The following is a 25,550-nucleotide window of genomic DNA, read 5'->3' as shown; positions in this document are numbered from 1 at the left end:
CACCTGCTCCGAAACGCGTCTGTTTGTCTGTCCGCAGCTGAATTAAACACCCGTTGCATTTACCCCGTGAGTGTGTTATCGTTTGTGAGTGAAGGGGAGAACGATTGAAGCTGCCATATATATATATATATACACACAAATATATATAGATACACACACACACACATATATATATGTGTATAAATATATAAATATATATATACAGATATATGTTAATTCATCCTTATAGTGTGGGACCTCTGAAGTCGCTTAGCATATGGTACTGGTGGTTTGCTCCAGCTTCACATTGCTCTTGGTTTAAATAGCAGTGTTCTCTTTGGAAGAGCCAATTATCATTTCCATTCTGTTTCTTTGTAATTTGGGTTTTGCCACAATAGAAGTGCATGATAAAATAATTAAAGATCTACCCTAGAGGAAGAATGGTTTAACGTAGGTAGGAGTCCCCGGTAGGGACCGGGACATATGAAGATGTACCTCTACTGTGCACCAAATTTGCCATAAAGCTTTGGTCTTGTCACTAATGATGAAAAACTCATCTTCATTTGCTGGTTGATTTCTTACTATAGTTTCAGAGTTCTATATCAGATCTTTACCAATGTTGATTGCATATTTTACAGCTGTCTTCTGTGATTTCTACAACCATGATGGGCACTGCATGTGGCACTACAAGCCTTGTGGAGACCCATGCCTCAGAACATGCAGAAACCCTCAAGGCAAATGTGACAAGCACACCAATCATCTGGAAGGTAGAGCAAAGTGTGATGTATATTGTGCTGATGTCTTTCTTTTTTAATTGATTTTTTTAGAGGTACAAAAGAGGAATACAGAAATATATTACATCAAGAATATATCTTACATTCATGTCTAAAGCAGCAAAACATCCGAAATCATTGTTTCATGCAGAGAGAGCAAAATGGATAAATACATTTATGATCCATAGAAGTGCTGTCCATAATAAAGTACGTTTCAAGTGCTGACGATATACATTAAATGAATCTCTTAGTTCAAGATACCATAATTAATTTGAAAACCATCACAGAAGTGTAAAATATCCCAATTCAAAATGTAAAATGTATAAATCGCATTAATGTCTTCTTGCTGTCACACCCTGAACATTGTATTGAGCCATTCTGAAAAAGTGGGGTTTATAGAAGTTGTCCAATGCTGAAATATCAAGGAACAGGCTATTAATATTCATTATATACCAATTTTTAGAATATATATGCTGCCCTTGCATTGGAAAAAAATCCTATCAATGATAGACATGGATTATGTGGGATTTGTATAATGAATTCTTTATTGATGTATTCGTAATTTGAATTCTAAAAATATTTGAGTCTTTCACAGGACCATATTATATGGGACCAATTATCATTATTTAGACTGTTACATCTAAAGCAGGAAGCTGGGTTACATGGGAACATGAAGGGTCCGGTGTGCAATATAGTACCCATTTAGAACAAAATAGCATTTTAAGGAAGTTTGAACCTCTGAGTGTTGAAAAGTTTAAATTATTGACTTTTTTCCAGATGTTTTGGGATATATTTATATTTTCTTTCTTTCCTCAACCATCTGTTGGCAACTTTGCCGAAAGTATTTTATGCTTTTGCTTTCATCAGCCAGTAGTTCCAGCACCCTGCCTTAACATAAGTGGGGTTTTCTAAAAGATTAAATACTAGTTCCTCTTGCTCATTTACAGATGAAGAATGTATCCTTTTTGAGAACTCATAGTTCCTGCTATATGAGCATTGCATCTATTTGACCCATGTATATCACTCCGTGTTTTCCATGCATTATAGAATAACAAATGTGTCATCTTAAAATACCCATTTCTTTATCATCTTATCACTATTGAATGGTCTAATTCTAGCATAGTTTGTGAAACCTAAGCTACGAAAGTAGATGCTGCATTAAGCTGTGGTATTCCAATATGATTAAAAAAATATGTTCACCTGGCTGAGAATGAAGACCTGTTACCAGACCTTATAAGAGGATTTAATTAAACACAATCTATTCTGGATATTGTAATTAGATCCATTAATTCATCAACATAATGCAAAGTAAATTGATGCCCTGTTTTAAATATGTGCAAAAAAGGTTAAATAGTGCATTTAAAAATGTGTCAGTGCTATCCCATCATCCTCTATGAAATAATAAAAAGAATTGAGTGCTCAGTTTGGGTTAAAAAAACTATTGTCCCCTTGTGCTGATTTAATCAATCTTGTGGAACACCCCTATTGTTTTTCTATGATCACATTCATGCATATGTACTCAAAATGCATAAAGCCTGTTTTCTGAAAAAAATGTCTCCTCATTTATTAAAAAATGTTCCTTTTATATTCATGTAACGCTGAATCAAAATAATTGATATTTATATACAGAGCCACAGACTCAATGTCAATATTACAAATAAATATTTTATAAAATGTTTGCATCAATCAATGTTATACCAAGATGTAAAACAAAAACAGAAGGACTCCTTTGTCATTCCTCCTATTTCCTCATGTGTTTAAAAATCACAATATTCATGCACTGGTTTTTATCTGTGAATCTCTGCACATGAATAACTCTTACTAAACATTTCACATATTATTAAAATCTCACACAAGCAATTTAAAAAAACAGTAAATCAAACCAATGTTCATACAAATATAGTAAAAGCAAAGGTTTGATGCAGCGTTTCAGTGGACTTGTCTTATTCTGGACACCTTCTTCAGGACAGAATAAGACACCTTCTTCAGGACAGGTTTATAGTTTTTAAAAGACAGTAGAGTTCTCTTTGAAGTTTGTTGTCTTAGCCACAAGTAATAAATCTCCTTTTGGTAGGAAAACTTCAGGAGATAGATGTCCCGGTAGTTACTTCGATTATAATCCTTATTAGTTCCAATTTTAACTGGTTTACACACTTTCCTTTCATCAATGAGGAAGCGTGCGTTTATTCTAAAATTTCGGGTCACCGTATTTCAGTAATTTCCCAGTGTATTTAGTGACATATCATCGTTTTCGAAAGCAGTCTTCCTTCTATTCTTTAAGTGTCCTTGAATGTGAGTTGTTCTGGCAAAGATCCTGGGTTAATGGGTTACAATCTTGCCATAGAAACAAAGAAAGCTTTTGAAAAAAGGAGGCATACAAAAATACAGGGGGAAGCTGCAAAGAAAATAAATTACAATGGCAGGAGATTTATTTTTTATCAAAGCTACTCTCCTAAGTATGGTAAATGGGAGAGACTTCCATATGGCTAGCAGTGTTTATTTTTCATTTAAGTAATAAAAATCATTCATGTGATTTATGAAGTTTATATTCAAGTACCATTTAGGGTGTTGAAATAAACCACTTTGTAAATCTTGCATTTGCACTTCTGGGTTACTGTTGTATAATAGCACCTCATGTTTAGCTTTATTAAATGTATATACTGCTAAGATTTGAAATGGCATAAGGTCATCCGCATTCAGCTTAATTCAGGCCATTTGAGGTCGAAAGGATGGATTCAGGTATCTATCCAAATTGCACTGGCCGGAGCTCTGTGAAGAAAGTTAATAAAATCAGGGACAATCCCACCTAGTCCGTTTGCATTCTTTCATGCTTTCATGCCTCTGATGCCTTAATAATCAGCTTAGGTGTTGCTCCCTATGCAGCACATTCATAACCTGTATGATAGGATTTGTGAACCCACATGCATCTAAAATACGAAAGGGCATTTCCCAAAGCCACCAAATCAAAAGCCTTTTCACATTAAACAAAAATATCACAGCTGGGATTGTTTTTTGTGTTAAATATATCTAGAGATTCTGTTAAAGAATATTTGTTGTGTAGTTGACTGCCCCGGTGATGTCTTTCATAGATGGTCTGTTAATGACTATATTGTGATGTGCATATGGTCCATTGCTCTTTTAGTGAAAAACAAAAGCAGTACTATGTTTTTGTCATGTAAATTCATGAATGTGATGCGCAAATAGGGGTTTTAAATAAGCAGTATATATCGTCTGGTTCAAAAAGGTGCAAGGCCGCAAGATATGTGGAAAAAATAAGGTCAAGAGGATTTATTTGAAGGAGACTGTACCAAAGAAATAGTTGCTTGAGTGCTCAGAGTATAGACAAAGAGGATGGAGTTCAGATAATGGATATCCTATGTAGGTAAGAATAAGGTATTGTGCAAAGGATGAATGGAAAGTACACTGTGGAGCGGAAACAAGAGCAGGACAGTACTACAGCCAAGGCAAAACTTTGAGCTGTTTCAGCCTCAAAGATGCTGTTGTAGTTTTGTGAAAGAACTTGGCTGTATTAATTTCATGCAAAATGCAAAAACATTCATACAATAAAAAACGGTAGTTATTGCAAGCATGATAGTTTAGCCAATGTTTCAAATATCTGGAGGTTATATTTGCTGCCAGTACTAGCCACATCTAAGCTGTTCAAGTTCTTGAATTATTACTGGCATCAGACCCTTGATAGCGCTCAAACACCCTCATTATAATCTTAACCCAGAGGTCAAGACATACTTAATCTTGAGACAAAGGCCAGGAGGCAACCCTGCATACAAGTTATCGGTGTTCACTCACTACCTATTGCAAATGAAACAGAAAAAAGAGTAATACAGTGGCAAGAAAAAAAATCTGATGAAAATGTAAGGGCCCTTCTTGGAGTTGTGGGGAGGTGAACTGCCACAGAATGAAAGAAGTTTGCAACTGGAGGACTGGCAATACATAACTAATGCCTCTGAACATGGACTACAGATCAATGTGAGCAGGTCATTATTCAGTAGTGTGGCAGAATATTTTAGACACAGCAGCACAGTGCTTGAAAAACCATGCTGTGCTATGTTAATTAAGGATAGAGGCAAACTTTCTTTCTCTCAAAACGTGCAATTTATTTTGGAGGAAATGTATCAGGATGAGGAAAGTTTCTATCAAATTGCATTTACGGGCATACCAGCTTCAAGTTTGGTAGTCTTAAGCCTCTTTTACCAAACAAGTAGCAGACAATATTTGGAATGGATGATGTCTAATCATAACTAGAATTGTTGCGTAAATTGACCGTAAAAAGGTTAACTTCCAATTAAAACTGTTAATTAAGAATTAAATTTACCGAAGCAAATTCTTCAGCACTTGCCTTTTAAGCTGATGAAAGCTGCAACAACTAATTATTGCATATCATGTCAAAATACGTTTGCATCAAATCTCGACTTTACACCATACTTAAAACTAGTCTTATAAACTTTCAATGAAGTATAAACAAACCATTAGAATGTGTACATTAGAGGCTTTCAAATTTAGTCCACAGCTGTGTAATGTTTGTATTACACTATGGGCACTAGGACGCCCTCGGCTGAGGAGGCGGGATAAGGGAGGGATGGAGGAAGAGGAGGGGCATGCCCTGAAGGAGTTAGTTAGAGTCGGGGATTGTAAGAGAGCGGACGTGCAATAAATAAATAAGAAGTAATTAACTTACCTGAGTTGGTGTCCTATGTGGCCAGGACACTACAGCTGGCGACGAGGGTGGGCGTGACTCATGCGGCGTGGATTTGGTCCCCTCTCAGCGCTGGAAGCACTGCGCGAGTGCATGGAGCGCTCTGCACCTTTCTCCGTGGCGCGGTTTGGGAGCCTACCCCGACCGCGTTTCTTGTGTAGCATCGCGATCCAGGTGCCTACCCCAGTCGCGTCTGCCTGTTGCTGGAGTGAGGGGTAGTGTGAGCCCCCCACCGTGGGAATAGCGAAAGACAAGTGCGGGGCATTTGTAAACCCCCCCTCCCGCGTTGTTGCACTGCATGGAAGCGAGCTGGGATCCCACCCCAGTCGCACACTACCGGGCCCACTACCTGTGGGTAAGTGTCCTCGTTTGTCCCTCGGTTGCTGGGGAGGTCTGCTTGATGGAGGACGTGCTGCCGGTGTGATTGTGGCCAAATCTCGTGGAGCGCGAGAGTTTGTGGCGGCCATCTTGGAGTCAGACACCTGCTCCAATCCCCTGCGAGGGAGTCCCGGTGGCCATTTTGAGGTCAGGCTGAGGGTCAAACAAAGCATCAAACCTTGGCAAATGCCACTGGAAAATAGGAAAATTATCAAGCATTGGCGAATCCAATTGGAAAACCTGAAATCCATCAAGCACTGATAAATTCAATCCCACAGCTGGAAAATCATCGAGCACTGGTAAAAGCAAACCAAGAAGTTTTCAAATACAGCTGGGGTGTGTTCTAGTGTATGGTGTTTGAATCAAGCCCTCCCAAGTTCAAGTCTAACACGTCCGGTGGAGGTTTGGAGTGTGTTTTGTCCTACGCAACAGAGGGAACTGTCGTCTCTGTCGGTGGTCAGGTGTAATAGACGACCGCCTCATCACCATGTCTACCACACCACCTCCTCAAGCGGGCCCGGCGCAAGCCTATGCTGGACAGATGAGGGCTCTTGGAGTGTCATTCTTGTATCCACCGGTACCCTTAGTCCTTGAAACAGGAGGAGGTATGGGTCTTCGGTGGAATGAGTGGCTTGAAGACTTCGAAGACTTCATGAAGGGTTCACACGTGCCTGAGGCCGGTCAACAGCTGATAGCACTACGGAATCTAATAGGAAAAGATGTCGGCCAAATCATAAAGGAATTACCCGCGGCTGAAGCAGCATCTTACACTGCTGTGTGTGACGCACTGAACCGGAAATTTTTACACAAAAGGAATATTGACTGTGAGAGATACACGTTTATCTTAGCTGCTCAAGAAAAAGAAGAGCTCATGTGCGCTTACATCACACGTCCCAGACTATTGGCACGATATTGCGAATTTGATTCTTTTTCTACTGAGGATGCCCTTCGTCTGAGAGTCATCGAAGGCTGTCAGTCTGAACCACTGCGGCGGAAGCTACTGAAGAAAAGCTATTCGCTGGACGAAATTGAGGAGATGACACGGGTGCATGATAAGGCTAAAGAACATGCCAAAAAGATGGAAGCCGGGAGAAGCGAAAAGCGTGAACAAGCTTTCAGGCTTCAATCTCGCAACACACGCAGATATTCTCCGGCGAAGCCAAGGTCATCCCGGTCCAAAATGTCACAGCAACCTGGGAATCGAAGACGTCGCAGCTCCAGTCGAAACAACAGACGGCGTGAACGCCATCTCAAATGCTACCACTGTGGCTATGACTTTCCCCACACAGAAGGATGCCCCACCATGGGTCAAAAATGCAGGAAGTGTGGAGGAGAGAACCACTTCGAGAACGTATATGGAACTTACAGAAAGGACAAACAGAGGGATCAGGAAAGGTCCTCTAGACCATCGAGCATGCGTCACCATGTCAAAGCAGTACGTGATCACAGAGACTCGTCAACGGGATTATCCCACTCCAGATTTTATCTTTGGTCTTATTATTTGTTCAATGATTTTAGAAACAAGCATCAATAAGCTCCCAGTCAGATGCCCTGATCCCTTTCGTCAGCTGTCCTACCCTGTTGTATAAAACCATCAAAGTAGGTATAGCACCAGCTATCCAAGTCTCCTGTAAACAAATTAGCACATTTTTTAGACATTATTTTTTAGACAATTCTTATGCATCAATCTCCTCAATCCATGGACATTCCAAGAGAGTTCCAAGATAGTTCCCTAATCGATATTGGTAAATTTGAAGGATTTTCAACAGGAGAAATACCCCGAAAGGAGAATCTTATGATTGCCCTTAAATGTGCTTGTTGGACTTGGACCTTTTTGGCAGGTTCACCCCTAAACTTTTTGCCTTTAGCCTCCGGCATTGTAGTAGTGATTTTAGGCCTGTGGGCACTACCGCACTGTGGCCCAGTGTAAAGTGTGTGCGCACTCTGAGTGCGTGTGGTGAGAGTGGCCTACCCTCCCATAGGAATACATGGGGGATAGGTGTGCCCGTGGTAATTCCTGATAGGGGAGTGCAGGGTCGAGTTTGGTATGTGCGAACTCGTGAGAATCAATGCTGCGCAATGGTGTGTGCAGATTTATGGTGACTAGTGGAGAAGCGCCACTTTTAGAAGTTGGCATTTCTGTGTGCTGTGAGATGTGAATTGCCTGTCTGGCTTGTGAGTGACAGGGGCTGGCTGGTGTGGTTGTCTCCAGGAGCCAGGATGAGTCTGCCCGGTGGTGAATAGGGAGATCTGCATGTAGATGGGAGGGAGGAGTTGCACTTGGGACCTGAATAGGGCTGTGCCTTCCCTCCACAATGCTGGCTCCACCTCCTGTGGTGCGTCTGATGTCCCTGGCCTGTCCTGTCGAAGGGAGAGAGGAGCTGCGCAAAACAAAGTGCTCCTGAACCAGTTGTATCTGGTTCTCCACTTGCCTGCACCTTTGAGACAAAGGATTTAGCTGTATAAATATAGGGACTGTGACCCCATGTACAATGTTCTTGGACTTGAATCTACCAGGTGCGTGCTGCTGCTGGGGCTCAGGGGAAGGCTTGCCTCCCTGGGCTCTGCCCTGCTCCTGGATGCCTGGAGGACTTCTTTTCCTGGGACCCTTCTGCCTTGCCTGAGGATGACTGGGGGACTTTTCTTTGCAGGGAGCTGTCTGCTCCATTTCCTTGCCCCAGGACTCCTTGTGCTCCCTAGCACCCTGCGAGCACTCTGCTTTGTTTCCCTTGTTGGCCCTGTAAGAGGGAATCCCCAGGGTAGGGATTCCCCGCGGCCTCTGCAATGCGGGTGCCCACCCCGCTTATTTTTATTTTGACTTGCAGGTGCCCACCCTGCATTATGGGCGCTTGTTGGTATTTTAGTGCACAGGTGCCCACCCTGCGCCTTCGTTTTTAGTTTATATTTACTGTAGGTGCCCACCCCACTTATTAGAGCCTCACGTGGGTGCCCACCCCGCTTCAACCTTTATTTTTTATCTCGAGGGAGCCTACCCCTTGTTGTGCCCCTAAGAAGCAATCACCGCCACGGCCTGCAGCGAAAACCGGAAGTCAGGCGGCCAGACGCCTGGAGCAGGGCGGGAATTCCGCTTGAGGAGGAAGTCCCACTCGAGATCCACCGGAGCCTCGCAGGCTCCTTCCACAAGTCTCGGTCCGAGACGGGGGTCCGGCTGAAGTATGGCACAGAGGTAAGGCGGGGCTCCCGGAAGGAGGGAGAGCCCCGCAGGCACCAGCATGCGAGTAGGAAGCCCCACAGTGTGGAGGTTAGGGTGCCGGGGGCCGAGGCACAGTGTTGGTGCCTGCCCCAGCCGCGTATCAGGGCCACTCAAGGAGCCTGGTAAGGAGAGGGTTCGGGGTTGTCTCTGTTTGCTTCTCGAGCGGCCCCACTTGGCAGCGGGCCGCTACAATGGGGATGGCATGTTTATTTTAAGAGCCAGATGGCTCCAACGTTGCCTAAGTATTTCCCAAAGCCTAGATGGCTCCAAACATTTGGCAATAATTATTTGCCCAGGCCCAGAGGGGTCCATGGGTTATTAGGGGGCATATTTGTTTTCAGAGCCCCTGAGTCTCAAACATTTTGGGCATCAGTATTCCTAGAGCCCCGTGTGGCTCCAACACTGGACTAATCATTTTAAAAGCACCAGTGCGCTCCACAGTGCTTGGGTGACATGATTACTCTTAGAGCCTAAGTGGCTCCCACGTTTACATATTGACTCCAATGGCCACTGATAGCCCATGCCCCATTTGAATGCTTTCAGCTGCCCAGCAAGTAGTGGGCAGCTGCACCGTTTAGGCCTTACTTTATTTTAGGGGACATGTGTTGAATCCAGAAGTGAGACGCACTCCTTCAACCCCATCGTGACCTGCACATCTGTGCAGCACTTAGTGCAAGCTGCTATGTTTAGACCTTCATTTGAGAGTCCCAGCTGCCCAGCAAGTAGTGGGCAGCTGCAACTTTTATGTTTATGCCAAGTGCGCACCCTTGACTGTTGCTGCATGGCAGTGCACCCTGACTTTGGACAAAGGGCATTTGAGCCCCTTAGAGATGGTCAGTTGGCCCTGGGGACTATTAGGTTTATAGGATGCAAGGCCCTAGTGTAATTTTTATAGGTGCTAGGAAATGCAATGTTTATATAGTATGTTGTGTGCACCTTGATTTATACTTATAGATGTGCTTTTATGATTATTAGGTTTTACCTACTGTCTTATGTTTTATTTGATTCTCTACTGTGGTCTATGTTTGATTTATTCCCTACTGCAGGTTATGTTATCAAGTTCATTTCCTAATGCAAGTTATGTGTAGGAGATTATGGTCTACTATATTTAGGCTTATGAGGTTGGCGCAGAATAGAGTTCTCGCCTTATGTGATACTGTGCATGTTATGATTTATGTTACAGGTTGACACCGAGTATAGTGTCTGCCAGTGATTACTGGCTGTGTTCTAAGTTCCTGATATATTCTTACTTTGACTATTCTTTACCAAGTGATGATTCTGACAGTGGCCCAGATGGCCCTGTCATGTGTGAATAATCCCCTGTAAATATTCCCCGTACCAGTTGGCACAGTGTATATTGTGTGATTACCATCTAATGTGTTTTATGATAATACAAAGGCTATTTTTATATATAACCTTGTGTGGAGTTCCTTTTGTGGTGTGCCTAGTATGTTGTTACTGTGTGTGTTGTGCAAATGCTTTACACATCACCACCGGGATAAGCCTAACTGCTCGTGCCAAGCTACCAAGGGGGTGAGCAGGGGTTATCTTTGATGTGTAACTCCCTTTTCCTGACTAGAGTGGTGGTCTCTGCCTGGCTTTGGCGCAAGCCTTAGCCAACCAAAGATCCCCATTTCTAACAGTGCTCCGTTGCAGTTATTACTATTAATGGAATAGTGATTCTTAGACTTTCTCTATAGACTGCAAATCTCCTTGGCGCCTCCATTGGATTATCTGTCACTGAAACATTTAAATGCATGCCGCACAGCCCTGCATGATTATTTAAAAATACCTTCTCCGTACTTTGCTTCATTTTCTCATTTTGTGCCATTTCAAGACCGTGGAGTTTAATTCCCTTTCTGAATTTATTATCAAATTTTGGATCAAGTGTGAGTTTAAAACCCCTTTAGAAACTTCCTTCCCTGCCTTTTTGTAAAGTACTAACAAAAGCTGCCTGTTTTAAATCAGTAGGTCTATTGTCTTTAGGAAAGATCAAAGTTTGTAAGAGGGGCAACCTATTTAAAGGGTTCCACTTGTTGTCTCTTCCCTGTTCAAATTATATCCAAGTACAGCAAAGGATCTATTTTACCCAAATTGATGTTCTGTGGTTTCTATGCTGTCTTAAATATGGTGTACCTTTTGAGGATGCTGCCTTCAGAGATACTGCCTGATCTACAAAGTCTAGGTAATTGTGCCCTTGTTTGCCCTCAATTACTTAACCCTGGGGGTAAAGTACACACTATTCCAACTAACTTATTGCAACATCTTTCTTGAGAGGTACCACTCTTCTACCCTCCTCTCAATTTTGTGATCTCCCTCTGTTTACCTCAATCTTTTTTGAGCTCCAACTTTCTACCCTTTAAATTCTTTTTCTGAGTCCCTTGAATTTATATTTCAGTGCCATCTTCCTATCTTTCCAAGCCCTGGGGAATCTACTATCAGATATGGCACACCTCACATAAAATATTGGGTCATCCCTTCTATTAACTAGCATTAGTATTCTTGAGATGTACACTGCAGATGGGCTATGCCTGACTGCTCCTATTGCTTCCCCCTCCTCCTTCTCAACGGGAACCATTGATCATACCATAGCAGGCACACATGTATTTATTGCACACATAAGGTTTGCTATATATTTCAAAATCACAGTGTGAATTCTCATTCCATCATTATTCAGTATGATTCATTCAAGTACACCACGTAGCATATTTTGCAATAGGACCATTAGTTTTAGCAAGAGGCAAATGGATAAAAGTTCACTTATTTGAGACGTGTTGATTTTCTAAGCCTCTTGATTTTGCGACTTCCGCTGACCCAATTCTACTATTCTCATTCAATACTTTATTCGAAACAAATTTCATAAAAGTACAATTATACAGTATCCGAAATACATTGACATATTCCAACCCGTATACATTGAACAAAAATAACTATACATATAAACATTTCAGACATCGGGTAAAAGTTTTGACCTGATGAACTAAGCATTCGCCACATATTTGGCCACCCCGCAAACCATATGCATTGAAATGACATTAGTTAGGATCATACGCATGGCTGTACTATGGTCCCTCACCCCTAAATTCCTACAAACAGGTTTCAACCATCTTTCTCTTGGTTGTTTGTAAGCTGCACATGCAAATAGGAAGTGGCCCAGTGATTCTTTCGGGCAGGAACAACCTGGACATTTTAGCTCTGTTCCTCTATATCCCTTCCAACCTACTTTGAATGAGTTAAGGGGTAAAATACCATATCTGAATTTCAAAAACAATGTTCTATCGCGAGGGACCTGGATGAAATCCATAAAAGGCTCTAACTTTCTAAGGGGCTTGTGGTCAAGGAAGGCGCTAGTTAAATGACCCCAGTTTGGATTCCTGAGTTCTTGTTCAACAACCCAATCCCAGTAAAGTTTTTTAACAATTGATTTCGAAGGTGGCATTTGTGAGATCCAACTCTCCTCCAGACCTATAGATATCACCAGCCTCTTTAATTTGTTGAGCCATTTAATTTTATTGCCTACATTCAAAGTAATCAGCTCATCCAAAACCTGGGCATAGTTAAAAAGTTCCGGGGTCCTTCTAAGACGAACCCAAAATAACAAAGGGCGAATTGGCACCAGATCGGAGATCGATTTTTTACCCAGGTCTAAAAATAAAGGTTTCAAGGGGGATGATAAGGGTAGCGAAACCATATCTCTAATAAATGTATTTTCCGCCACTACTAAAGCTTTTGTATTTTCCGCCCCCCAAAGTTCTGAACCATATACTGCCGCTGCCAATGCTTTCCCTTCATAAACTGCCAGGGTAGGAGCTATGGGTCTACTAATGGATCGTCGCTGATTCTTAGAAATTACTCCTGAAACCCTTTTGAGATTTAGAACCATTTTGGCGATATGGGCAGACCAACTCAAATTATTACAAAGTCTCACTCCGAGGTAATCAAATTCTTCTACCACCTCCAGCGAAGTGCCATTCAACAAGAGGTTTACCCTCCTGGGTTTCTTTTTGGCAGTCAGCACCATCAACTTTGTTTTCGAAGTATTTATTGACAATCCCCTATCTTTACAAAAATTGCAAAAACGATCAAGCAGTTTTTGCAAACCCATGGGGGATTTTGACATGAGAAGGGTGTCATCGGCAAAGAGGAGAGTGGGTGTTTTCTCTCCTGCAAGGACGGGGGCATCAGCAGGGTCCTCCCTCAGATGGTCTACCACCCCATTGATAAAGAGGGAGAACAGAGTTGGAGCCATCACACACCCTTGTCTCACTCCCCTATTTACCGGAATCTTCTCAGTCAGTTGGCCCTGGGTTCCCCAGCGAATCCTAGCATAATTCCCCTCATGGAGTTTAATAATGAGTTGTAGGAGGTAACTAGGAAAACCCATATCGGATAAGACCGACCAGAGCTTAGCCCGTGGAATAACGTCAAATGCTGTCTTCAAGTCTATGAAAGCCAGGTATAGACTGCCCTTAGTAATTAACACTGACTTCCAACAGACTGCACAAAATCTAAAGACCTGGTCTATTGCACCTATATTGCATCTAAACCCGGCCTGAAAATGGGACAAAATGCCTTCATCCACAAGCCAAGACTCTGTACGATTTATGATCACCCTTCCAACCACCTTCTGAATAATGTCTATCAGACTTATCGGTCTGTAATTGGCGGGGTCATCCCTTTCACCCTTTTTATAAATGGTTATCACCTCAGCACCTTTCCAGGAGTCAGGAACAGAGTGACCAGACTGAATCAGATTCATCAGACAGGATATATACTTAGCCCACACATTTGGTTCGTACTTTAACATATCCCCTGGAAGACCATCTTGGCTAGGGGTGGGCGTAGTTCGCGAAGTAGCGCTACGCGAAGCTACGCGAAGTGCACTTCGCACTACGCGAGCTGCGTAGTAGCATGTTCGCACTGTGCAAGATGCGTTTTCAATGATTGCACAGTGCGGACAAGCATCCGGCACTGTGCAAGCATTGAAAACGCATCTTGCACAGTGCGAGCTGTAGTTTTCTGCTGCTCGAGGAGATTATTACTCGAGCGGCAGCTTTCTCAACGCGAACAGGTAGTTTCTCATTGAGAGCGGTCGCGAGCATGCGCAACCACTCACAATGAGAAACCTGACCTCCTCGCGTTGAGAATCTCGCCGGGATGTCATTTTGCTTGCTCGCGGTCGCGAACATGACGTTCAGGACCGCGAACAAGCAAAAAATGAGCACTGCACTACGCTACGCTGCACTACGCATGTTCGCACTGTGCTACGTGCCGCTCGCGTAGTGCGAAGTTGCAAAAACTTCGCAAACTCCGCGAGCGGAGCGTAGTGCTTCGCCCAGGCCTAATCTTGGCCTGGGGCCTTCCCGGGCAGTAATTTAGAGATAGCATCTAATACGTCACTCTGGGAAAATAAATCTGTGTTGGGAATCATATATTCACAGGGCATGCTTTCGGGGATAGTAACTGATGGTGATATCGAGCTATCCAAGCTATCCTCACAATACAATTTTAAAAAATGGGAATACCATTCATGTTCGGTAATATGATTTAAAATGGGTCCTGCTCCCTTACTATCTAGAGCATTAATTAATTTCCAGAATATGACCGTATTTTTCCCACATGCTGCTTCCTTCAGCTGCTGCCAATGCTCTTCCTCCCAATCTCTTTTTGCTGATTTTATACTACTTGAATAATCTTTCCTAGCCAACCGGACGGCCACAGAATCCTTACTTCGTATAGCTTTAGTAATTGCTTTCCTTTTGATTCTACAATTAATCGTGTACCACGGATTACTTTTAGGTTTAATACCATTAGAGCGGGATTTTGCCATTGGCTTCTTACAAAAATGGGCTCCCAATTTGCTTATTAAATTGTTATAAGAGACCGACAAACTGGGATCGACTAGATTAACTGGCGAGGGAACTAGAGCTGTCAATCTACTGGTTTCTTCAGACACCAATTCTTTAATATTTTGGAGCTTCCCCTCATCACATTTGACCACATTCCATTTTAGCTTCCGGTTATTATTTACAGGGAAGACTTCATTAATTATCAACTCTGTTTTCCGGCTAAGATTGCGGCCACTTACCCACTGAAATTGCAAACATAAGGGGTTATGGTCGCTATAGGACGACTCCCTGACCTCCATATCAATTACGTCGGGCAAGGAGTGTTCATCTAAGAGGATGTAGTCGATACGAGAGGGGCACCCCAACCTATTAAAGGTCATCGCTCCTTCGCGATCTGACTTTGTACGGCCATTAAGAGCCCATAAGTTGTGATCTAACACCAAGGCATTCAACTGAATAACTCTCGATGACCATTTCTTAATTGGGACAAGTTTTAATGGTGGCATGATCTGTCTACCATCCACCACATTAGACCCCAATGCTTCTTCAACATCCAAAGGTTCGAATGTGCAGTTAAAATCCCCCCCGACCAGTATTTTGGATCTGGTAGGAAGGTTTGATAGCTCCACATCCAACAATTCCAATACTGGGGAAGCAAGCCCTCCCTGGAGGCCTCTAGCATAAATACAGAAGATTTCATAAATATAGCCCCCTGCACAATTCTTTAAAGTAATGTGTAAGATGTCATTAGAAACATACTTGTTAGAGATAACACTACAGTTCAGGGATATTTTCACCCAGATACGTAACCCACCGGAGGGGCGCCCTCTCTCCATTGAAACAGCTGGAACATAAAAGGTAGAATAACCATTCATGTATTCGGGGGATAGGCACCACGTCTCTTGAAACATACATATATCAAAGTTGTTTATAAAAACGTTCCAATCAGGGTTAGCCAAATTTTTCTTTAAACCTGCAATATTCCACGATAAAATATTGATAAAGGGACCCGGTGCCTTGGATTCCATTTGTCCTATAGAAGCTATATCCAGCGTACAGTTACCGACTGTAACCAAGGGTTCAATACTATCTATACCTTTACTGGTGGAACCTGCAATAGCCACTCTGCCTACAGGCGGTTTTACTTGATCTCCGGGTAAAACCTGCAGCACCCGACTACCCTATCGCTCAATGAGCTGGTTAGGGAGTCAATCGACTTCCTCCAGACCACTGAAACGATTGTAGCATTGGATAGGGTAATCCAACTGTGGGCCCAACCATCCCTCCTTAAACCTATTTCCACCATTATAGGGTCTACCTCTCCCTCTTCGGACTTCTTGCCAGTCTCCATTTGCGGCCCCTCCCCAATTATTAGAGCGTTGATTCCCTTGGGTTTCCAGTCTCCCCCTACCATTTTGATGCGTGGTAGCCCTTAACCAACTCCATCTGTTATCGTGGTTCCCCACGGGCATATAGAAGTATGACAAGGGTTTAACAAGGATCTCCGAGTCATTGTTACGGCAATGCCCAGAGCAGATAAACTCTACTATGCAAGGGTCTTCAAATGTAATCACCACACAGTCTCCTTTGAGGTGTTTCTTTTTCTCTCCTACCCATGGTGCTCTCTCTACCATAAGGATATTTTTATTGACATTCGGAGGGGGTGGGAAATTCCTATCCAACCAGTGACAAACTTTATTTTTGAGACCCCAAAATGTTTCGGGGCTGGCTGGTATAAGCTCTGGGACACCCGTTAACACTATCACAAATGGGCAGGCGTCTGATGGTAAGCTAATATTCCGCCGTACCCTTGGTGTCTTCACCAGGGGAGGAGGAGGGACAGCGCTTAAAGCAGAAGAACCAGCTTTTTCCAGAGGTTTATTAACGTCTGCAGAAACTTGTTTAGTGACCACTTTACCAACCTTCTGCACAGTTGGAACGGTAGGGCAGGACTTGGTTAACTGATTGGGTACTGGTAAAGGGTTCTTGGCCATTGGCAGTAGGGTTCCCGATGTACCGGGGGTATTCTTCTGGATTACTTGAGTTGTTTTTCCCCCCTTACAGTTCAGGTTCTTGGATATAATTTCAAGTTGGTGTTCTATACCCTGGAGTCTAGTTTCCAAGGGCAAAAGCAAGGACCTAATAAGTGCCGCTAGAAAATCAAAAAAGGGCGCATTCTCATCCTCATCACTCTCTACTGATTCATCAGGACTACCATTGTCAAGAATGCTAGCCACAAGAGGAATATTGTCCCCCAGAGCATAAACTCCACTTATAGTAACATTGCTAGCCTGAGTTAATAACTGTGATGGGCATCATGAAGATGAAGAATGGTGGTCTTGGCATGTGGAATGCAACAGACAAGCGTCAAGGATAACCGTAGTTCTGAATATGCCATAGGAAGCCATTACAAAAAGTTCATAAAGCTTTGACACTTAATTTGCAAATAGGTCATAGTGGCCAGATATATCCCCTTGATTTGGAGACTGTAGGGAAGCAGAGAATCCACAGTTCTTTTTTGTTTTTTGATCCACTTCTTAGTCCCGCTCCTAGCTGGATATCGAACTTGTGTTTATTTTCTACCTTTCCTTCTAATGTATGATTCCCCCCCCATAATTACTATTTTCAATGGACATATGGCACCCAAGGGCCCTTTCTTGTAATCAGCGTCCAGAGGCCGCATAGTTTCTCTGATTTAAAAGTATAAACATGGAGAAAAAAAGTGTGAACCTCACCTCCTCCCTCCTAAAGGTACTGCCACGGCTACTGCCTCAAAACCTAAATACCCACCTTATTCCACTAGCATGCTCTGATGAAGGGATTCCTGTCAATTCATTTAATGGTGCAATGGACCGAAGTTATTTGACTCACTTTGAAGCGACAAGTGTTAGTATACTGAAAGACCCACCTCTGAGCTCACTGGCCTGTCACATTCAGCTCAGCCACCCTGCTGCATCCCCACCCTTGCTACTCCCCTTGAGGGAAGAAACATTTGTGATGAGTTGAGAAGTACAGCCACAGGAGCCTCAAATGGAGCAAACACACATGAGCTCTGATATTCAAATGCAGATTATTCAAATGGTTTGAGTGCAGGTATGAAAGTTGCAGGCACACTAAATTATTGTGCACTGCAAGCGATACTGCAATAAGCACTCACTCAGATATGTCACATGACCGCAAGCACGGGCGCTTCTCCATTGGAAAGACAAACAAACTAAGCAGATCTAACTACATCTGTACACAATCTGTAGCAGCTGAGTGGCAGTTATGTAAAACAGTTGCTGCAAGTAGCTACAAAAACATCAATCGTTGAGGTTCACCGGTGATCACAAACACTGGCATGGGCAGGTTGGTGCCGGCAGGGCAGTGGTAATTCAGGATGACCACAATGTGAACTGAGAGAGGAACGTAAAAAATTATTGGGTACTGGAAGACTGACTATTCAATTTAGGACAAATGCAACAGTATGTGGACCTTCATTGAAAAAGTCTGACATAACTGACATATATATATTAATACTATATATATATGTGTGATCAAGGGCTTTCGCGCCCGAAACGCGTCATCTGTTAATACTTGGCAATAAATGAAATAAAGGAATATCTTGCCGTATTCGAGCGGTCTGTTCTCCTTCTTCGCCGGCACTTTCAGGCTGGAGGTGGTTCGGAGAGTTGCTGATTGATATATATATATATATATTCACTGAAAAAACCATAGGTTTAACACTCGTTATAGTTAGGAATTAGCATTTAAAAAAACTTTGAAATTCACTGAAAAAACCATAGGTTTCACACCAGTTATAGTTAGCTGGACATTTTACTCATACAAAACCATTGAAATTCCCACGATATAGTTAGTTGGTGTTGGACCTAGGGTAGCTTGGCACAAGGTAGGTAGGCTTATCCCAAAGGTACATGTGTTAAGTTTGCGTCACACCCTTCAGCAACATAACGTCCATCGACTCAAAAAGGACACTACACCAATTCTTTTTAGGAAAATAAGAGCTGTTTTATAAAAATACTCTGTTTACTCTTATTTATCTCATCAATCCGCTTTGTTATTTCTTTTTTTTTTTAAATCACATATTTCTCCATTTGTTCACGTATATCAATAACAAGAAAACTTAACATTACATTGCATTTGGTGTTACACTTTCTCCCTCCAGTAAATGATCCTAGCAAATCTCACATAATGCTAAGGTTCCTAGGAAGACACCTTGTAATTTTCTACAATATTCTCTAGCCTCTTCCTGTCTAGTGAACCAGGTTGGTGCCTCTACTTAGCAGTACAATACTCTTTTCTGTAGATTGGGTATAGGCAATAATACTGTCGTAATGAATTACAGTTAATCCCAGTGGAACAGAATATGAATCAGTCACTGCCAGAACTCTGACATTGAGCAGATAACCCACGATTCCCTGGTTTCTGTTCTGTGGTTTCCAGGATCGTTTTATGCTTGGCCAGTCTCTTGCCACTGAGGTATGGTTCCTTTTATTATTCACGAACCCCTGGCACCTGTTCCCTCTTCACCAGGGATTGTCAGTAGATCCGTTAACAATTTTACCACATTTGTGTCCTGCCTGAGTTCCAATTCCCCAGCTTACTTGTGGCTTGAAGTATTGATCTTTGTTCTTTCACTGCCGCCGGGAGTCTCCGTTCTCACCACAGACTCCCAGTGGGAATACAGGCCTTCTAACTAGCTCCTCACCACAGCGAGCCGCCTCCGTTGTTCACCTGATGCGTCAGCTGAGGCAGGGGCCTCCCTCAGCTCGCCAGTCGATGTCTTGTCTTTGAAAGGCGCCTAGTGGGTGAAGTCAAACCTTTCCCCTCGCTTGTCCTGCGCAGTAAGGAAGACACTACAGAACAGCGCTGCCTCACTGAGAGTGCGCGGGAGAGGGATCACTGCGGTGCAATACCGCCTACTCTGGGAGAGAGGCCTTCCCAGCTTCCTGTCTTGCGCAGCCGTAAGAACGCTACTCTCGGCAACGCCCTCTCCTCCGCCACAAGACCCTCCTCCATTGGGCTTCAGCGGAAGAGCCAATCTCCCCGTACGCCAGGCAGAAGCCACAGACCTCCGAAGGGGGATGTCCCGGCCCGCTTTCACTGCCAATTCCTACTCCTCAGCAAGGCCCCTACGGAAGTGTTCCTAGGCTCGGCAACAGGACGACCTCCCAGTGCTCCCCGACACCCAGGATCCTGGGTAAGTGAATGGCGTTACAACTGGATAGAAACCCTATCAGTCCTGTTGTTGCTGGATAGTGAGGGCGGGGAATCACCTCAGCCCCTACTCCTCAGACGCAACCAGACAGTGTTCCCAGGCCACACTCACCGCTACAGTTCTCTCTTCGGTTTATGACCCAGGAATCAGTCTCAAGAGAAGCTTATCTATGCGGGGCCAGAACTAGAGTTAGGGAAGGGGAAATTAGCCACCGGCTCCTGAAAGAGGTCAATTTCCTTCCCCTCAGCCACTATCTCAGCTGGGCCAGATCAGCAGGAAGGGAGGCAGATTCACTGCTCTGGCAGCAGTCCTTTCAGAACCATCAACCCAGACAGGATCACCCTTCCCTATTCACAGCAGTCTGCGCTCCAGTCAGCTCCCTGAAAATGCTTCTCTACCTGACACCTTCTAAAATGGCCGCCCAACATTCCGCCTTATATAGGCTGACCTCAGAAGGTCCTGAAGGGACCAGAAGGTTCTGGAATGTTCCTATTCTACCCTATGGGTCCAGTCTCTGAGGTGGCAGTTGTGGCAGTTACTGGCCACCATTTTGTGGGTCTAGTAAATCCAGTCAGAAAGGCGCCTAGGCCTCAGGGAAAAAGACTATGAGAGCAAAGAGCACCTAACCCCTAGGTCAACATCTAAAAATTCCAGTGGACATCAAAAATAAAGAGATTGAGGGGCAAAAAGGGGACAAAAATAAATAAATAAATAGGAGGGACCACCCAAAGGCCGACAGGTCTAACAGTTGGACTCACTATAACTCGCGTGCCCGCAATCCACTGCTGATGATGTCACATATTAAATCATTCATGACATGGTCAGTGACATCACTGATGACATCTCAAATGACATCACTGATGACATCATCCAGTGAATGTGTGTTTCTGAAAAGTAAAAATATGTTTTATATATTGAACAATGAGTGGATGTATGAGTGACAGGATGAAGGATTTAGTAGGTGCGTGACTGACTGTATGAGTGAGTGATTAAATGTGTCTTACTGAATGCATGGGTTAGTGACTAAACTGTCTGAATGTGTGCATCAGTATGTCTGTTGTTGTATAAGCTGCTGCATGTGTTGATCAGTAGCTATATGAGTGGCTATATGGGTTATTGATTGGTTGCCCAACTATTTGTATGGGAGACTGAGTGTGTGTGTGGGTGGCTGGAAGGTGTGTGACTCTGTGCATTGATGTGTGAGCAGTTGATTAACTAGGTGTATGGGTTCAAGAGTGCATGAGAAAACAGCTGTATGGGCGGTTGACTGTGTGCATGGCTGTGTTGGTGAGTGAATGGATATCTCAGTGCTACATGTCCACGAAAGTACATATGTTAAACACAGTGCATGTGAGAATTGGCATATATAAATAACTATACATGAGAGCGAATGATTGTGCGAGTGGCTGTATGGACCAATGTGTACTTGTATCAGTGATTGTATAAGAGAGTATGTAAGTGTTAGTATATGTTTGTATAATTGAGGTGTTGTCTGTATAACTGAGGAAATGGGAGTGTGATTAATTCTTTGCATGACTGACTAGGTGTGTGAGTAACTCCATGGATGAGTGGCAGTGTGTGAGAGTTTGTATAGGTGTATGAGTGCATATGATATTGTTGTATTGATGAGTGACTGTATGTATGAAAGATTGTATGGGTGAATGAGTAGATGTGTGTGTAGACCTAGAAATCAGTGAGTGCGTATGTGGTAAGTGGTTTTAGTGTGTCAATGGTTTCAGGAATGGTAGTTTGTATTTAACACTAGGTGTATCAAAGGTTAGATTAGAGTGTGAGGAGGTGTATAGTATTATCACATGGATGATGTAATCAGTGATGTGATCAGTGATGTCATTTGAGATGTCATCAGTGATGTCATCAGTGATGTCATTTGAGATGTCATCAGTGATGTCATCAGTGATGTCACTGACCATGTCATGAATGATGTAATATGTAACATCATCAGCAGTGGATTGCGGGCGCGCGAGTTATAGTGAGTCCAACTAACTATAACGTGGGAATTTCAATGGTTTTGTATGAGTAAAATGTCCAGCTAACTATAACTGGTGTGAAACCTATGGTTTTTTCAGTGAATTTCAAAGGTTGTTTAAATGCTAATTCCTAACTATAACGATTGTGAAACCTCTGTTTTTTTCAATGAATTTCAAAGGTTTTTTAAAAGCTAATTTCTTTGTATATCAAGTTTGTAACCTACGATTTTTTGTGGTTTTTTTATTAGTTGTTTTGTATCACTATTTATTATTATTAATTTATTTTTTCAAAATATTTTTTCAATGTATTTTTCTTTTTTTTAATCATTTTTTCTGGGGCGCTCAGGGTGCGCGCACCGATAAGCTTACCCGTATCATTTTGTCTTGGAGCGCTCAGGGTGCGCGCAATGGTAAGCTCACCCGAGAGAGCAGCGAGAGCGCCATTTCTGCATTCGTAAAAAAAATATGTATGAAAAGTAAATAATAATAGAAGACATTCAGTACCAGACTTATAAAAGTAGTATTTTTGATTTTCAGAATGGAAATGATTTTGCATTTCCGTAAAAGTAGCAAAACGTCATTTAGGCGTGCCGCGTAAGCGCCCACAGAAGTGCCCCAGTTCGTGCTGCGTAAGCTCCCCCGGAAGCGCTCCGGTGCGCGCAGCGTAAGCGCGTCAAGTCATGTGACCTTAAAATAACACTTTTCATTGGTTGCTAACAGTTTTTTTTTGCAAAAAATGAAATCCCCACCCATTTCCTTCACTTCTTCTTTCACTTTTGTGACTGCAAGACCTGGTTTTTGCTGCTCAACCTTTTTGGGATTATAATGGCTGCTAGACCCACCAGTAGCAGTGAGGACTCGAATGAGTTCATACAGGAAGAGTCTCCTCAGCCCAGGGTAAAAGAGCACTTCATCTGGAAGTTTTTCACAATACTAGCTGATAAAAAAAAGTGAATGCTCCAAAGGTGGAGTGCAGAATTTGTCATACTGTCCTTTCACGGGGAGACCCAACAAGGAAATACAGTTTTGGAAATTCGACCATGATTCGGCACGTTCAGAGGAGGCACCCCCAGAACTATGCCCGGGAGAGTGTCAGGGCTCTGGCACGAGATGCTCCAAGGGATGGTGCTTCCACTTCGACTGGAGGACCAACTGCATCATCGGTGAGAGGGCGACCTGAACAGCTCATTCCAAATATTCAGCCTGTTTTTGATGGCATCACAATCAGATGTAAAGATTGTGTTATGGTGAACAAAGTATTATGAACATTGTCCGAACAAGAGAAAACCACCGCTGCCGTCCCCAGCCCTAAATTTGATTATTTTTTTTTGCTCCTGTTGAGCAGTTTGACATTCCCTGTTTTTGTTTTTGTTGAGAAAAAAATGAAAAAAGAAGAAAAAAAAAGTTATTTTTAGAACTACCTCCAATTCTCAAAAAAGAGCTGTATTCTTAAAAAATGCAAAAAGAGTAACTGAAGTGGAGTGCAGTGAGAGAGGAGAGGAAAATGAGTGAGAAAGCAAAAAAAGGGACGTAAGGGAGGTGAAGTAGGGGGACTGAAAGAAGCTGAGTGTGGGAGGTGAGTGAGGAGAAGGAGAGTGAACATGGGGAATGAGGATAAGTGAAGAAAATGTAGTAAAGGAACGGGGTGTGGAAGGGTAAGAAAAGAGCAGTGATGTTGAGGAAAGAGTGGAGATACAGACTGGATAAAGGCAAGTGAGTGTGAGACAAGGTGAGTAAGGGAGTGAAGAGATAGAGAAAGTGAAAGAAAAAGTGAGAGCAGAGGACTGAGTGAGGGAGGAAAGAAATATAAGTTAGGGAGTGTGCCTGTGTTATAGGGAGTGAGCGTGATAGAAGATGAGTGACATACTAAGGGGTCAGAGAGAATGAGGCTAACAGAGAGAGAATGAGGGAAGGGGAGTGCAGAAGTAAGAGAACAGAGGGAGTAAGAGAAGGAGTTACTGAAGTGGAGTAAGAGGAGTAAGGGAAGGGAATAGAGTGAAGGAGTGAAGGAAGGGAAGAGAGAGGAAGGAAAGTAAAGGTTAAGGTCTGAAAGAAGGTGAGTGTGGGAGTATGGCTGAGTTATAGGGAGTGAGCGTGACAGAAGAGGAGTGAGAGACTAAAGGGACGGAGAGAATGAGGCTAACAGAGAGAGAATGAGGGACGGGGAGTGTAGAAGTAAGAGGACAGAGGTGGTTAAAGAAGGAGTTAGTGAAGTGGACTAAGGAGACTAGTGTAAAGGAAAAGAGTAAAGGAATGAAGTAAGGGAAGAGAGAGGAAGGAAAGTAAAGAAAAAGGTTAGAAAGAAGGTGAGTGTGGGAGTATGGCTGAGTTATAGGCAGTGAGCATGACAAAAGAGGAGTGAGAGACTAAGGGGACGGAGAGAATGAGGCTAACAGAGAGAGATTGAGGGAAGGGGACTGTAGAACAAAGAGGACAGAGGAAGAAACAGAAGGAGTTAATGAAGTGGAGTAAGAAGAGTAAGGGAAGAGAAAAGAGAGAAGGAGCAAAAGAAGGGAAGAGAGAGGAAAGAAAGTAAAGGAGAAGGTCTGAAAGAAGGTGAGTGTGAGAGAGGAGTGAGGAAAAGGAGAGTAAACGTGGGGATTCAGAATAAGTGAGGCAACCGCAATAAGGGAACAGAGGTGTGGGAGCATGAGAGAAGAGTAGTGAGGTTAAGGAAAAGAGAGTTGAGAAAGTACATTTTGTACATCAACTTACCTTATAAGTAATGTAAACTTAATTACATATTTTCAGTCAATTTAATGTCTGTGAAAGAGAAAAAAAAGTAAGTTATAATATTTATAATATATATTTCACAATACAAGAGACAAAGTAGGAGATTAAAAGTCATAAAAGGTTAGTAAAAGATGAAGTAGGAGTGAAGGATTTAGAAAGGAAAACAAAGGAATGGTGAAGGTCAGAGAGAGTTAATAAGAAATAGAGGGAGAGCAATTTACTAGGATAATGACATGAATACATTCAGTGACAGAGAAGAGCAGGAGAGAGAAATAAAGTGAAGGTGAGTAAGATACTAAAGGAATGTGCATTAGGAAAACTAAAGGAAGAAAGGGGAGTAAAGAAAGGGGAGTGAGTGACAGAGAAGCAGAAGTGAATAACAGTGGATTAATGACAATGAGGCATGGAAGGTGAGTGAGGGTGAATGTAGGGTCGTAAGACAGTGAGGAGACAATGGGAGTGAAGGTAACAGAGAGGGAATGAGGGAAGACAAGTGAGAATATGAGAGAACAGAGGGAGTGAGAGAAAGAGTGAGTAAAGAGCAGTCAGGTGAGTAAGGGAAGGAGAATGACTGAGAGAGCAAAGGAAGGAAAGAAAGGGAAGAGAAGTAAAGCAAAGGGACTGGGAAAAGGTGAGTGCGTGAGGAGAGAAAGAGGAAGGGGACTTAAGGATGATGAATGAGGATAACTGAGGGAACCGGAGTA

General features: G+C 42.9%; 1 protein-coding gene across 1 annotated transcript in view; it reads left to right on the top strand.

The window, feature by feature from the left end:
- LOC144823889 (mucin-5B-like) overlaps positions 1-25,550 on the top strand; it is a 1,747,676-nt gene that overhangs the window by 1,397,872 nt on the left and 324,254 nt on the right. The window contains exon 25 of the mRNA XM_078682783.1: positions 618-746. Within this exon, the coding sequence (XP_078538909.1) occupies positions 618-746 (129 nt within the window). The remainder of the gene's footprint in view (positions 1-617; positions 747-25,550) is intronic.

This window comes from Lissotriton helveticus, chromosome 3_1 (assembly GCF_964261635.1).
Source record: "Lissotriton helveticus chromosome 3_1, aLisHel1.1, whole genome shotgun sequence".
Lineage (NCBI taxonomy): Eukaryota > Metazoa > Chordata > Amphibia > Caudata > Salamandridae > Lissotriton > Lissotriton helveticus.
The sequence above is the reverse complement of the archived record's forward strand: the minus strand, read 5'-3'. Positions and strand labels throughout refer to the sequence as shown.